General features: G+C 41.3%; 1 protein-coding gene across 1 annotated transcript; it reads right to left on the bottom strand.

The window, feature by feature from the left end:
• On the bottom strand, window positions 7,266–7,921 carry LOC109230017. The gene is made up of 2 exons (XM_019395555.1): window positions 7,750–7,921; window positions 7,266–7,513 (listed from the first exon to the last, which is right to left on the bottom strand). Exons 1-2 carry the CDS (start codon window positions 7,919–7,921, stop codon window positions 7,266–7,268), a joined length of 420 nt encoding a protein of 139 aa, XP_019251100.1.

Raw genomic sequence — 14,957 nt, 5'->3', positions numbered from 1 at the left:
CTTTTTCTGTGCTGTGAGGCGTTATGATTTGTTGGATATGGGCACATGTGGTGCGGTTCTATTGGGGATTCATAGTGAAAGTCGAGCGGTTAGAGTAATTGGGTGTTGCTCGGTGGATGGAGTGTTGGTTATGACCTATCGGGTTGCGTGTCGGGTGTCGTCTGTGTCACTGTGGGTGTAATGAATTGCTTTGGTTTCAGACATCAAATTGTGCGTGGCTGTTGATTTTGAGCATAGCGACTTGGGCTGCTTCAGGTGTAACAGTGTTTGGATAGGATCGCGCATTGTAGCGAGGCTACATAGAGTTATGACCCTTCGAGGTAGATTCAGGTATTCTATTTCTATGATGTGAGACGGGGTCTCAGCCTTATATTGTAATGGTATTGATGAGCTTGAGGTACAGCCCTTTCGTTTGAGTCATTTGTCATGATTAGAGTATGTTCAGACCGTTTCTTATTGGTGCGTGCATTATGCAAATTGTGGCTTAGGCCTGTATTGAGGTGTCATATCACCAGAGTGGTGCGTTGGATTCGAGGTGATCATTGGAGTCATTAATGAATACGAATAGATTTGATTTCAGCTTGCTGGGAGGATAAAATTGGAGTTCGGCTCGGGATCTGTTGTGGTATTAGTCAAAGGGAAGTGGCTTCATGAATGGTTGATCTGAGAAATGGTTACGGTTTATCGCGTGTTTTATTTATCGTTGGCAGTATATGAAAGTGTTGGAATAAGACTTTAGCTAATAAGAGGTTTCTATCGGTATTTGGTTATTGTGGGCAACTGCTGTGAATGGTGTCTACCGTTTCGAGTGTTTGGACTATGTGGTATATCATATGATTTCACCTGAGGTTGCAGGTATGGGTTATTACAGCTGGTTCGGACTTATTCTGAGTATAGATGTGAGGTTCTGGTCTTGTGTATAATTTCGGAAAGTGCAATGTGATTTTATGGGTTATGGTCTAGATGGGTTGTGAGATTTCAGCTATGTTGTGTTATCGAACCTAAGCGAGATAGGGTGACGAGGGATCATCCCGGGTATATGCTTGGTAAGGTCATTCAGCTATTGGGTTGCTTCTAGTACAACTCTGGGTACGCTCGAGGACGAGCGTTTGTTTCAATTGGGGAGGATGTGACGATCCGGCCCATCGTCACGTGAGTTATCGCCCCGTTTCCCTCATCTTATGTTTCTCTATGTTTCATTATCAGTATTTGAGGTGATCGAGTCGAATTGGATTGGTTTTAGATGGAAATGAGACACTTAGTCTCTTTAAGGAAAGCTTGTTTTGGAAAAGTCAACCGAAAGTTGACTATTGAGTTAGAGGGCTCGGATGTGATTTTCGGTGGTTCGGTTAGCTTCGGGGGATGATTTGTGACTTAGGAGTGCGATTGGAATTGGTTTTGGAGGTCCGATATAGAATTAGGCTTGAATTGGCGAAGTTAGTATTTTGGCAAATTCCGGTTGGTAGGTGAGATTTTGATTCGGGGGTCAGAATGGAATTCCGAGAGTTGCAGTAGTTCCGTTAGGTGATTTTGGATGTGTGTGCAAAATTTCAGGTCATTTGGAGGTGTTTTGGTTGGGTTTTTGATCGAATGCGTATTTCGGAAGTTTTTAAGGAACTTAGGCTTAAATCCGATGTGAATTGATGATTTTAGTGTTGTTTGATGTGTTTTGATGACTGGAACAAGTTCGTATGATGTTTTGGGATATGTTGGTGCCTTTGGTTGAGGTCCCGGGGGCCTCGGGGTGATTTCGGATGGCTAAACGGAAGTTTTGAACTTGAATTTGCTGCAGAAAAATGCACATCTGTTGCAGACCAAAAATTGGTCTTCGCATTCGCAGTGGTTGTTACGCGTTCGCGGAGGGAAAAGTTTTAGACCATCGCGTTCGCGTGGTGTGGCCTCGCGTTCGCGTAGAATGGGGCCTGGGGCCCTGCCAAATTGTTCATCGCGATCGCGACATATGGGCCGCGTTCGCGTAGGAGGAGAAATCTGTTCATCGCGATCGCGGCATGTGGAACGCGTTCGCATAGTAGGAGGTCCTGAAGCATCGCGTTCGTGGGCTTGGAGCCGCGTTCACGTAAGGTTAAATAATGGTCAACGATATTTGTTCATCGCGAACGCGGGGGTGTTGACCGCGTTCGCGTAGGGTAATAACTGGGCATACAGAAGGGTTTTTATATTATTTCATCCGCGAAGCTTGGACCATTTTCCTCCATTGTTGAGCACCTTAAGAGCTTTTTGGTAGAAATTGAAGAGGATTTTGACGGGAATTGATTGGAGGTAAGTCTCGTGACCTAGAAACATCATTTTATGGAAGAATCAACCTTTAATTCTTGGAAATTTGGGTAAAAATTGGAAGAACTAGGGCTTGGTTTTTGAAATGAAAATTTGGGATTTGAGGGGGCATTTGAACTCCGATTTTTGATAAATTTGATATGTATGGACTCGTGGCGAGACGAGGAATCCGGTGCTATGAATTTTGTAATTTTTCGAGAAGTGGGCCTGGGGCTCGGGTTTTGCTAGTTTCGAGATTTTTTCTATTTTTCGATTGTTTTCGATTGGGTATTGTTCCCTTAGAATATTGTGATGTATTCGCTCTAATTTTGGATAGATTCGACGCGTGTGGAGGCCGATTTGAGGAGCAAAGGCGTCGCGAGCTAGAGATTTCACCGGTTCGAGGTGAGTAATACTTGTAAATGATATCCTGAGGGTTTGAAACCCTGGATTTGCACATCATAGTGCTGTATTGAGGTGACTTGCACGCCGGGTATGAGCGTGGAGTAGAGCACCGTTGGGGATTGTGACTTGGTCCATCCCGGTTGTTGATTTTTATCGTGTATTTGACTGAAACTACCTGTTATCATCATAATTTGGGCTGATTGCCATGTTTTGGGCTTCGTGCCGATCATTTGAATCCTTCAGGGATTGATATCACTGTTTTTGCATTACTTTGCATGCTATTTGATCTCGGTCCAGGGTTTTAATACTGTTTTGCAAATTCAGCCATTTTTCATGATTTGAACACTTAAAATGATATTTTACTAACGTTTTGAGCTGAGAACTGCTATTTTATTATTGCTCAAGGGGCTTATGTGCATTTCTGGACTGAGCATGGATCGGGTTGCGCGCAGCAGCAGTGTTATAGTGATTTCTGGATATATGGATGGCTTGGGCTGCACGCCGCAGCGGTGTTATATTGATATTGCGCTTGGGCTGTAGGAGCCCCTCCGGAGTCTGAACCCCCACAGTGAGCGCGGGTACCCAAATAGATCGGGCTGCACGCCGCAGCGGTCATATGCATTGCATTGCATTCATGCATGGGTTCCTGTTTGTAATACGTGTCATGACATTCAGCACTCTCATTTCATTGGCATCCATGCTACTTCTTGCACTGTTTACCAGACGCCCTGGTGTTAATTGTTAGTGGAGTGCTGTGCCCGAGGGGCTGACTTATGTGCTGACTTGCACTATCTGATTACGCATTCATTTGCTTAACTGTTGGAAAGGATATTTTCAAAAGAGGTTTTAACTGAGCCCAGATATTTTCTAAAGGATTTTCACGGTTTTACTGTTTTCTCAAAGATTTGCACTGTCCTATATAGCATGATGGAGTGCTTTTACGTGATTTCTTACCGCTCAGTTATTATTTACTTTTATTGCTCACTTAGTTGGAGTACTCACTTTACTCCCTGCACCTCGCGTGCAGTTGCAGGTATTGTTCACCCGGTAGCGGGTTATTGGCTGATTGAAGGTATTACTATTGTAGCTGAGCAAGGTGACCGCCAGCGTTCGCGGCACCGGACGTTGTTTTTTTTGAATTCCAGAATTTATTTTTGTATATTATTGGCCCTGTAGTTGTGTTCAGGTTTCTTTAGATGCTCGTGACTTGTGACACCCAGGTCGGGTTGTGTTGGGTTGTAAATACTGGTTAGTATTGTCGTTAAGTTGTATTTATCCATTCATTTATGTTTAATAATTGTTAAAGAGACGATTTGGGTTAGTTGTCGGCCTTGTCTTCACGAGAGGCGCCATCGCGACCGGGTTTGGAAATTGGGTCGTGACATGACTGCCAGCATTCGCCGCGCCGCGTGTTCTTCCTTTGTTTTATCAGTCCTATTTGTATATTTCAGGCTTGTAGTGGTAGTTATACTTTAATAGTTGCTCGTTACTTGTGACACCCCGGTCGGGCTGTGTTGGGTTGTGATTTCGTTAATTAATATTGTTAAGTCACATTTTTACTGTTCATTTATGCTCAACTATTTTTGAAAGAGACGAGTTGAGTTAGTTGGTTGGCCTTGTCTTCATGAGAGGCGCCATCACGACCAGTGCGGGGTTTGGGTCGTGACATAAAATCAACACGAGTTCTCTCATTTTATTATTGGCATATATTTTTTTGATATGCCTGAAAGACTCTTATAAAGCACCCGACCTAAAATAAACGTACTAATCTATCTATTTATCTATATTATTATAAAAGCACGAATAATTTATGTTTAATGTTGAACGACTAAAATATCCCCGAAATATTAATCGACTTTTATGCCCTTAAATATTTTTATAATTTAAGGATCTAATTGTAAATTATCTGATGATGGAATTTTTTTCCGACTAAAATATCCCCGAAATATTAATCGACTTTTATGCCCTTAAATATTTTTATAATTTAAGGATCTAATTGTAAATTATCTGATGATGGAATTTTTTTCCGATTTAAACTATACAAATCCTATAAAATTGATCCTACTTGGATTAGGAAGGTACGTTTGTTGTTCCTAATTACAACAAATATGTAATTGTGTGAAAATAGGAGATTTACGTAGTGTATGAGTTCTATTTGAAAAAGGTAATAGTTAAATATCTTTATACCCTTAAAATATTAATCAATAATCTATCTAATAAGTAGGATTTTAAATCAGCTAAAAATTTGTTAACTTTGAATTGGTAAATCATACCGCCGCAAACATTGCTAAGTTTGTAAAGGACTTTAATCTAAAGATCAAAGACCATTATGAAAAGTTGAATATCACCTTATGTATTTATTTGATTCCGAAAGCCTCGTTTGAAGCATCAATATATTGTATCAGTAATACTTTTCATGGCACTCCAGCTATCTTCGAGTGCCCTAAATTCACCGTCAGCTTAACGCAGGTTCAATTTTTCTTTTTATTTTTATTGTAAACCTTTTAATTTCATGCTATATTTGTGAAAGATATAATTTTTAACTGTGTGTCTTCTGTAATTCAAAATAAAATAATCAAAGTCATGCGTTTCTTCTTTCAATTTGCGTCTTCTAGGGAAGTTTCATACCATTCGGTTCCTAATCATGTACTAATAAGAATCGAACTTGAGTTAAAAAAGCACATATATAAAAGAAAATTTCAACGTAAGAAAGAGGATCTATAAGAATAATTTTTGAAATTTACAGAGGTTGAAACATTGATGACTTAAGCGATTATTAATTGGTACTTATATAAAGAACTAAAGACTAATTGTAAGCTAACTAGAATTTAAATAGAACATAACAAATTCACATTGAATAACACATAATACAAAAAAATTACTCGATTAGGTATTAACGGTTCAACCTCTGTATTATAAGTAGTAGTCATCTAAAGCTATTTTTTGTATACTGGTTCAAAGTATGGTAAGCGCTATTTATTTTATGTTTGGTGTTTTATGAATATTTGAGCACAACATGGATTTGTACAGGATTGATTAGTTATAGCTTTCTATGCTGATTAGTTCCGAATTATTTTCTTATGTTATGTTAGTATTAAATTCTTCTTATGTTTTGAAAAATTTGTTACAAAGGTGGGAGATGGAATTAATGACTCGCCAGCACTTTTAGTTATAGATGTTGAAATGACGGGGAGGCCTACATTATAGGCAAAATAAAAAAATTGGTTGATCGGCCAAAACTAATTGCATTCGCTAGCCAAAAGTGTATATATATATAATTATATTTTATTAACTATTATTTGGGAGCGATAAAAATATATATTTCTCTATAGTTTATTATAACCATGACCTTATTTTTTTAAAGTTAGATCTTACGTCTTGAATAGCTTAGACATCATGTTTGAGGACATAAAGCACCACTGGTAAACTTGTTTGTTTTATTTAATGTTAATATTTTAAGCAGTGTTGTTGTTAAGTTAATATAGTTAGAATTACCTAACAATAACGTGCAACGCAAGTTTATAGAGACTAGTACTATATTAAAGTACGAAGACCTTTAGTGAAATATCGTTCGTCTTTTTTACCCTTCGTAAGTATATAATGTGTCGGATAAAACTGTCATTATAGACGCAAAGAATTTGAAAAATCAAAATTTCAGCAATTAATATCACATTAGGTTTTACTATTATATTTTATCAAAGGTCGGTTTTTCATAGTGTTAATGTCATTTTAGGTTTATGATTCTTTTACCAAAGTTGCTCAGCAAGTAATGTTAGTTTATGTTTATTTTTATTTTTATTTTTTTGTGGTTATAATTGCCGTAGGATACAATTTAAAGCTAATTTTTGGTTTTTCAAAGTTTTCAAATCAGAATCCAATAAGGAGAAGCAATTAATGTCACTAGGTTTAATATTCTTCTACTATAATTGCCGTAAGATACAAAGTCAATTTTTGGTGAAGTAATTAATGTCAGTTATAGGTTTAAAATTCTTTTAACAAACTTAGTCAATTTTATTTTCTAGAATTGTAAAATGAAAACCATTTAAAATAAGGATGAACACTTCTATAAAACGAAGCCAGCTTTTCATTTTTTTGTCAACGTTTGAAAAGTAAATTTGTTTGTGCTTGTCAGTTTTGATTTTTGTCTACAATATTTCATGTACGATTACCAGTTTAAAATTACTTATTTATAAATTTTGCATAGGTTTTTGGATCATTGCATTTTATATCATGCAATGTCAACATTGCAATATCTGTATTTTTATTGTGTATAGTAAAATTTTTTGCTGAAGGTAACTACAGGAGTAGTCAAGTTCCTATTTTTCATTTAACCTGCTTTTTATGTTTATTCATTTGTTTCTAATGCACTTTGAATCAAAATGAGCAGTGCTGGTGTATTTTTTATTCTGAAATGTATTTGTGAGATTTTTGGTTATAAAGATATTTTTTGTTATATATACACGTCAAGTATCAGTTTATTGTTCCAAGGAATTTTTACATTTCTATACCATATAGGAAACCTTATTACCCTCAATATTTATAGTTTGATATAATTACATTTAGTATACCAAATTACCAATTCTATATCATAGTATTTTAAGGAGAAAGAACAATTTTTTTTTTTTTTTTTTTGTGGATTTGGGCGGTGAAAGAAAAGCTCTGATCTTGAGGGAGGACGATGGTGATGCAGTCGCAGCACGATCATATTCTTCAATGAGATTGACGAGATCTTCATCACAGGTGATTGACACAAGTGCATCCAAATCTTCTGTTGGCAATTGACATCTTAAAGTACTCATTGCTCCACACATCTCCCTTAGCTTCACCATCAGCTCTGTAAATAACACATCCCACATAAGTACCATTTTCTTAATAAACCTACTACTCCAATCCATAAATATTGTCAAGTAGAGTATTTGTGGACCTATGCCGAAATATTAGTATATATAACAAAAATGAGTGCGCAATGACATTTTGCATCTATTGGGTAGCTTATTTAAACATTCCTAAATTGGTCTCAACGAGAAGCAAAGCACACTTGAATAAAAGAGGAAGAAATGGGTAATTTACCAGCAAAAGAAATGGAACGATGAACGGAAAGGACACGGGTATCGCCGCCATAATAACGGAGTTTGCCATCAGAATGACAGGGAAGAATCTTGCCACCATAGCTGGAGAGGAATTTTATATTGGCGGACTTATTAAAGGGTAGTTTATGAGAGTTGATGGGCGTTCCAACCATGATATAATTGAGATATTAGAACTGATAATGAAGATGGGTCCGTATGAATTTTCTACAAAATATCTACAACTGGGTACATTGAAGTTTTAGTCGTTTTGGATTTTGAAAACAGAAAACAATGCATCTACAATCAGAATACAAATAATCTACAATTCATATACAAAATATCTACAAACTGGGTATATTGAATTTAAATATTCCAATTCCCATTCGATTGTAGTTTTTTAGGGATTTTCGACATAGTTGCGTTTTTTCCCGAAGATTTGTAGAAGTTTTAGTTATTTTTGATTTGTGAAAACAGAAATCAAAGCATCTACAATCAGAATACAAATAATCTACAATTTATCTACAAAATATCTACAAACTGGGTGTCACGACCCCAATCCCGGTCGTGATGGCGCCCAACACTAATGCTAGGCAAGCCCGACCAATTAAATACTCTCAACCCAAATTCGCAATCCGTAAACAAATAATACGATTAAAATAGCAAATATTAAGGTTCCAATCCGAATCTAAATAAAACAGTACGAAAAATAATAACGAATATCCAAACATTCCCCAATAGATCTGGAGTCACGAGTCTAGAGCCTCTAGATGTAACACACTAATATATCCATAGTAATAAAGAAGTCTAGGATATGGAAAGATAAATGAAATAAAGGGGAGGAGTCGGGTCCTGCGGACGTCAGGCAGCTACCTCGACAACTCCTGAAGATAAAATCCAAGAAGACAGCAAACAGCTCCACTAAGTCTCCGGAGCACCTGAATCTGCACACATGGTGCAGGGAGTAAAGTGATTACTTCCAACTCAGTGAGTAATAAACATATATAATGGCTGAAAGTAAGAAATTCTAAAATATTACAATATAAAGCTATAATCAGCGATTCAGCACATTAAACGGTAGAACAACAACAATACCAGGACAAGTAAGAATAATAGGTATAAATGCATGAATGCAATGCAATGCACATGACCGCTGCGGCGCACAGCCCGATTCATTTGGGTACCCGCGCTCATTGTGGGGGTTCAGACTCCGGAGGGGCTCCTACAGCCCAAGCGCAATATCATCGTAGCATTCGCTGCGGCGTGCAGCCCGATCCACACTCAGTCCAGATATATATATGCATGCAAGCCACTCGGGCACAGTCAAATTGTTCATTTTTAGTTTCAATTATTAGGAATTATAGAGCTAAGTGTTTAAACCTTTATTTATTTACTAAACATTCCGAGGCAGTGTCTAACTCAGGAGTGATATCATGAAATATGTTAAGCATCATGGAAGCAATGATAAGGATCCCTGAAGGATGCAAATGATAGGCACAAAGCCCCAAACATATTCATAAAATCCAAGTAGGATGATTACCAAACAATTTCTAGTCAAGAACACAATACGAACATCAATCGGAACGGACTAGGTCATAATCCCCAGTCACAATCGACCCCGCACTCGTCATAGAGTACGTGTCTCGCCTCAATATAGCGTCACAATGTGATATACCGGGGTTTCAAACCCTCAGGTCATCATCTACATCTATTACTCACCTCAAGCCGGCCACAAGTCTAGCTCGCTATGCCTTTGCCTTTCAAATCAACCTCTTCGCACGCCGAATCTGATTAAAACTACAACGAATACATTACAATAGGCTAAAGAAACATAACCCAATCGAAAAGACTCGAAAAACACTAAGATTCACTAAGTTGGCAAAACCCGAGCCCCGGGCTCACTTCTCGAAAAATTATGAAATTTACATCACTGGATTCCTCGTCTCGCCACGAGTCTACACATACCAATTTTACCAAAATCGGAGTTCAAATGCCCTTTCAAAATCCGTTTTTACATCACAACTTTTTAAGCCCTAGCTTGACCCGTTTTTGATGAATTTTCCACAATTTACATGTAATTTCTACCATAAACTCGAATATTTAGGCCAAGAGACTTACTTCCAATTTATTCTCAGTCAAAACCCTCAAAAATTCTCGCCCAAAGCTCTCCAAGTTGCTTAAAAATGGTAGAAACCAACTCTTGTTCGCGGATGAAATTTAATATTTTAAACCCTTCTGTAACAGTTGTTTTTTTCGCTTCTGCGGTCTCGCTTCCACTTCTGCGGGACCGCTTCTGCGGTCAGAAGTCCGCTTAAGCGGTTTTCATTAAAACCGCCCTTTTCGCTTATGCGACTCCAGATGCGCTTCTGCGGTTCTCTCAACAACCGTTTCTGCGGTAAAATATCCGCTTATGCGGACCCGCTGAAGCGACCATCCTTCCGCTTTTGTGGAAATTCCCTAACCCTGGCCTGACCGCTTCTGCGGTCGCTCACTCGCTTCTGCGGAACCGCTTCTGCGGTCCATTTCCGCAGAAGCGGAAATATCAGATGACAACAGCAACAGACCTGCAACACACCTCAAAACTCTCGTTCAACCACCCGAATTCACCCCCAGGCCCCCGGGACCTCAACCAAAAACACCAATACATCCTAAAACCTCATTCAAACTTGTTCTCATCCTCAAAACAAATTAAACAACGCTAAAACCATCAAATCACATTGAATTCAAGCCTAAGTTTTATTAAAAACTTCCGAATTACGCATTCGATCAAAAACCCGACCAAAACACCTCCGAATGACCTGAAATTTTGCACACATATCCAAAATCACCTAACGGAGCTACTGCAACTCTCGGAATTCCATTCTGACCCTCGGATCAAAATCTCACCTATCCATCGGAATTCGCCAAAATGCCAACTTTGCCAATTCAAGCCTAATTCTACTCCGGACCTCTAAAATCACTTCCGATCGCACTCCTAAGTCACAAATCACCTCCCGAAGCTAGCCGAATCACCGGAATTCACATCCGATCCTTCTAACTAGTAAGTCAACGTTCGGTTGACTTTTCCAAACCAAACCTTCCTTAAAGAGACTAAGTGTCTCATTTCCTATCCAAACCAATTCAATTCAACTCTAACTCACCCGTTGGTGATAATAAAACATGAAAGAGCAATAAATGGGGGAAACGAGGCTGTAATACATGAGACGACGGGTTGGGTCGTCACATCCTCCCCAACTTAAACAAACGCTCGTCCTCGAGCGGGTCGAGAAGCATACCTGAGGTCTCAAATAGGTGAGGATATCTGCTCCGCATCTCTTGCTCAGTCTTCCAAGTAGCTTCCTCTACGGGCCGACCTCTCCACTGCACCTTTACCGAAGCTATATCCTTTGATCTCAATCTCCGAACCTGATGACCCAAAATAGCCACTAGCTCCACATCATAAGTCAAGTCATCATCCAACTGAACCGTGCTGAAGTCTAACACATGGGACGGGTCCCCAACATACTTCCGGAGCATAGAAACATGAAATACCAGGTGAACTCCCGACAAGCTGGGTGGCAAAGCAAGCATGTAGGCCACCTCCCCAACTCTCCTAAGTATCTCAAAAGGACCAATGAACCGTGGACTCAACTTTCCTTTCTTTCCAAATCTCATAACGCCCTTCATAGGCGAAACCTTCAACAAGACCTTCTCGCCCACCATGTAGGATACGTCTCAAACCTTCCGGTCCGCATAACTCTTCTAACGCGACTGAGCTGTACGAAGTCTCTCCTGGATCACTTTCACCTTCTCTAAGGCATCCTGAACCAACTCTGTCCCCAATAGTCTAGCCTCGCCGGGCTCAAACCAACCAACCGGAGATCTACACCGCCTCCCATATAAGGCCTCATACGGTGCCATCTGAATGCTGGACTGATAGCTGTTGTTGTACGCGAACTCTGCAAGTGGCAAGAACTCAGCCCAAGAACCTCCAAAATCAATAACACAGGCACGCAACATGTCCTCCAATATCTGAATGGTACGCTCGGACTGCCCGTCCGTCTGGGGATGAAATGATGTGCTCAGCTCTACCTGTGTACCCAATTCTTGCTGAAAAGTCTTCCAGAAATGGGAAGTAAACTGAGTGCCCCTATCCGAGATGATAGAAACTGAGACCCCATGCAACCTAACAATCTCCCGGATGAAAATCTCTGCCAACCGCTCCGAAGAATAGGTAGTACACACCGGAATGAAGTGCGCGGACTTGGTCAGCCGATCCACAATCACCCAAATCGAATCAAACTTCTTCGAGGTACGAGGGAGACCACTCACAAAATCCATAGTAATCCTCTCCCACTTCCACTCGGGAATATCTATCCGCTGAAGTACACCACCGGGTCTCTGATGCTCATATTTGACCTGCTGACAGTTGAGACACCGAGCTACATAACTCACTATATCTTTCTTCATTCTCCTCCACCAGTAGTGCTGCCTCAAATCCTGATACATCTTCGCGGCACCCGGATGAATGGAATACCGCGAGCTGTGGGCCTCCTCTAATATCAACTCCCGAAGCCCATCCACATTGGTCACGCAAATCCGGCCCTGCATCCTCATCACGTCATCATCATCAATAGTCACATCTCTGGCGTCATCGTGCTGAACCCTGTCCTTAAGGACAAGCAAATGTGGATCATCATACTGGTGCTCTCTGATGCGGTCATATAAGGAAGACCGAGACAAGCCAACACCCGACTAGGCTCCGAAATATCTAACCTCACCATCCGATTAGCCAAAGCCTGAACATCGACTACAAAGGGCCTCTCCCCAACTGGAATGTAACCCAAGCTACCCATACTGACCGTCTTCCGGCTTAACGCATCGGCCACTACGTTGGCGTTCCCCGGATGATACAAAATGGTAATATCATAGTCCTTGAGTAACTCAAGCCACCTCCGCTGCCTCAAATTAAGATCCTTCTGTTTGAACAAATGCTGAAGGCTGCGATGATCAGTATATACCTCACAAGATACGCCATATAAGTAGTGCCTCCAAATCTTCAACGCATGAACTATAGCAGCTAACTCCAAATCATGTACGGGGTAGTTCTGCTCATGAGGCTTCAACTGACGAGAAGCATATGCAATAACTCTACCCTCCTGCATCAACACACATCCGATCCCAACTCTCGAAACATCACAATACACAGTGTAAGAACCTGAGGCCGATGGCAAAACTAACACTGGAGTTGTGGTCAAAGCTGTCTTGAGCTTCTGAAAGCTCTCCTCGCACTCGTCTGACCATACGAATGGTGCACCCTTCTGCATCAACTTAGTCAAGGGCGAAGCAATAGAGGAAAAACCCTGGACGAACCGACGATAATAACCTACCAAACCGAGGAAACTTCGAATTTCCGTGGCTGAGGACGGTTTGGGCCAACTCTGCACCGCCTCTACCTTCTTTGGATCAACTTGAATACCATCACTGGACACCACGTGTCCCAGAAAAGCTACAGACCCAAGCCAAAACTCACATTTGGAGAACTTTGCATAAAACTTCTCCTCCCTCAACCTCTGTAACACCACTCTCAAGTGCTGAGCATGCTCCTCCTGGCTACGCGAGTACACTAGGATATCATCAATAAAAACGATAACAAATGAATCCAGATACGACCGAAATATGTTGTTCATCAAGTGCATGAACGCGGCTGGGCATTAGTCAGCCCAAAAGACATAACCAGGAACTCATAGTGCCCACATCTAGTTCTGAAGGCAGTCTCCATAATATCCGAATCCCTGATCTTCAGCTGGTGATAGCCTGAACGGAGATCAATCTTTGAGAATACCCTTGCCCCCTGGAGCTGGTCAAACAAATCATCAATACGAGGTAGTGGATACTTGTTCTTCACTGTCACCTTGTTCAACTGTCTGTAATCAATGCACATCCTCATTGTGCCATCTTTCTTCTTTACAAATAGAATCGGTGCACCCCACGGTGACACACTAGGATGAATAAACCCCTTATCTAGGAGTTCCTGAAGTTGGTCCTTTAGTTCTTTCAACTCTGCTGGTGCCATGCAATACGGAGGAATAGAAATGGGCTTAGTGCCCGGCACCAGATCAATACCAAAATCAATGTCCCTGTCCGGTGGCATGCCCGACAGGTCTACTGGAAACACATCAGGGAAGTCCCTCACGACGGGGATGGAATCAAGACTAGGAGTCTCAGCTCCAATATGTCTTACGAAAGCCAAATAAGATAGACAACCTTTCCCAACCATCCGCTGGGCTTTTAGAAAAGAAATTACCCTACTGGGAACATAGTCAGTCGTACCACGCCACTCAATCCTCGGAATACCCAGAATAGCCAACGTAACTGTCTTAGCATGACAGTCCAGAATAGCATGGTACGGAGGTAACCAATCCATACCCAGAATAACATCAAAATCAACCATGCTCAACAGCAATAAGTCAACTCGGGTCTCCAGACCCCCAATAGTCACTAAACAGGATCGGTATACATGATCTACAATAATAGTATCACCCACCGGGGTAGATACGTGAACAGGCAAAGCAAGACAACCTCGGGTAGTACCCAGGTGATGAGCAAAATATGAAGATACATAGGAATAGGTAGATCCGGGATCAAATAAGACACAGGCATCTCTGTGGCAGACTGAGACAATACCTGTGATAACAGCATCTGAGGCAATAGCGTCCTTCCTGTCTGGAAGAGCATAGAATCGAGCCTGACCACCGCCAGTCCGGCCTTCACCCCTGGGGAGGCCCCTGGCTACCTGACCTCCACCCCTAGCTGACTGGGCGGGTGCTGATGAAACAGGAGCAGAAGATGAGGGCTGATCCCTCTGCTGAGACTGACTACCACGACGCCGATGTCACTGTCTCCTCATATGACCGAACTGACCGCACTCGTAGCAACTACCCGGCGCTGGAGAAGGGGACTGATGGAAACCCCTCGCTGCTGAAGAACCCTGGGCTGAAGAGGCAGGTGTAGAGCTCTGAGCTGGAAGGGCACTAAGTGAAGTCTGGCCCTGCTGAAATCCCTGATGACCACGGCCTGAAGAAGCCCCACTGTACTCTGGACGACCTGACTGAGGAGGCCTGAAGGAACAGCCTCTGCCACACTGGAACTGGCCCCTAGACGGAGCACCACTGAAACTACCTGAACTTCGAGGCCTCTTTGCCTCTCTCTCCTCACGCTCCCGACGGCGAA

This window comes from Nicotiana attenuata, chromosome 7 (assembly GCF_001879085.1).
Source record: "Nicotiana attenuata strain UT chromosome 7, NIATTr2, whole genome shotgun sequence".
In the NCBI taxonomy this organism is placed as follows: Eukaryota; Viridiplantae; Streptophyta; class Magnoliopsida; order Solanales; family Solanaceae; genus Nicotiana; species Nicotiana attenuata.
This window is presented reverse-complemented; position numbering and strand designations above follow the sequence as displayed.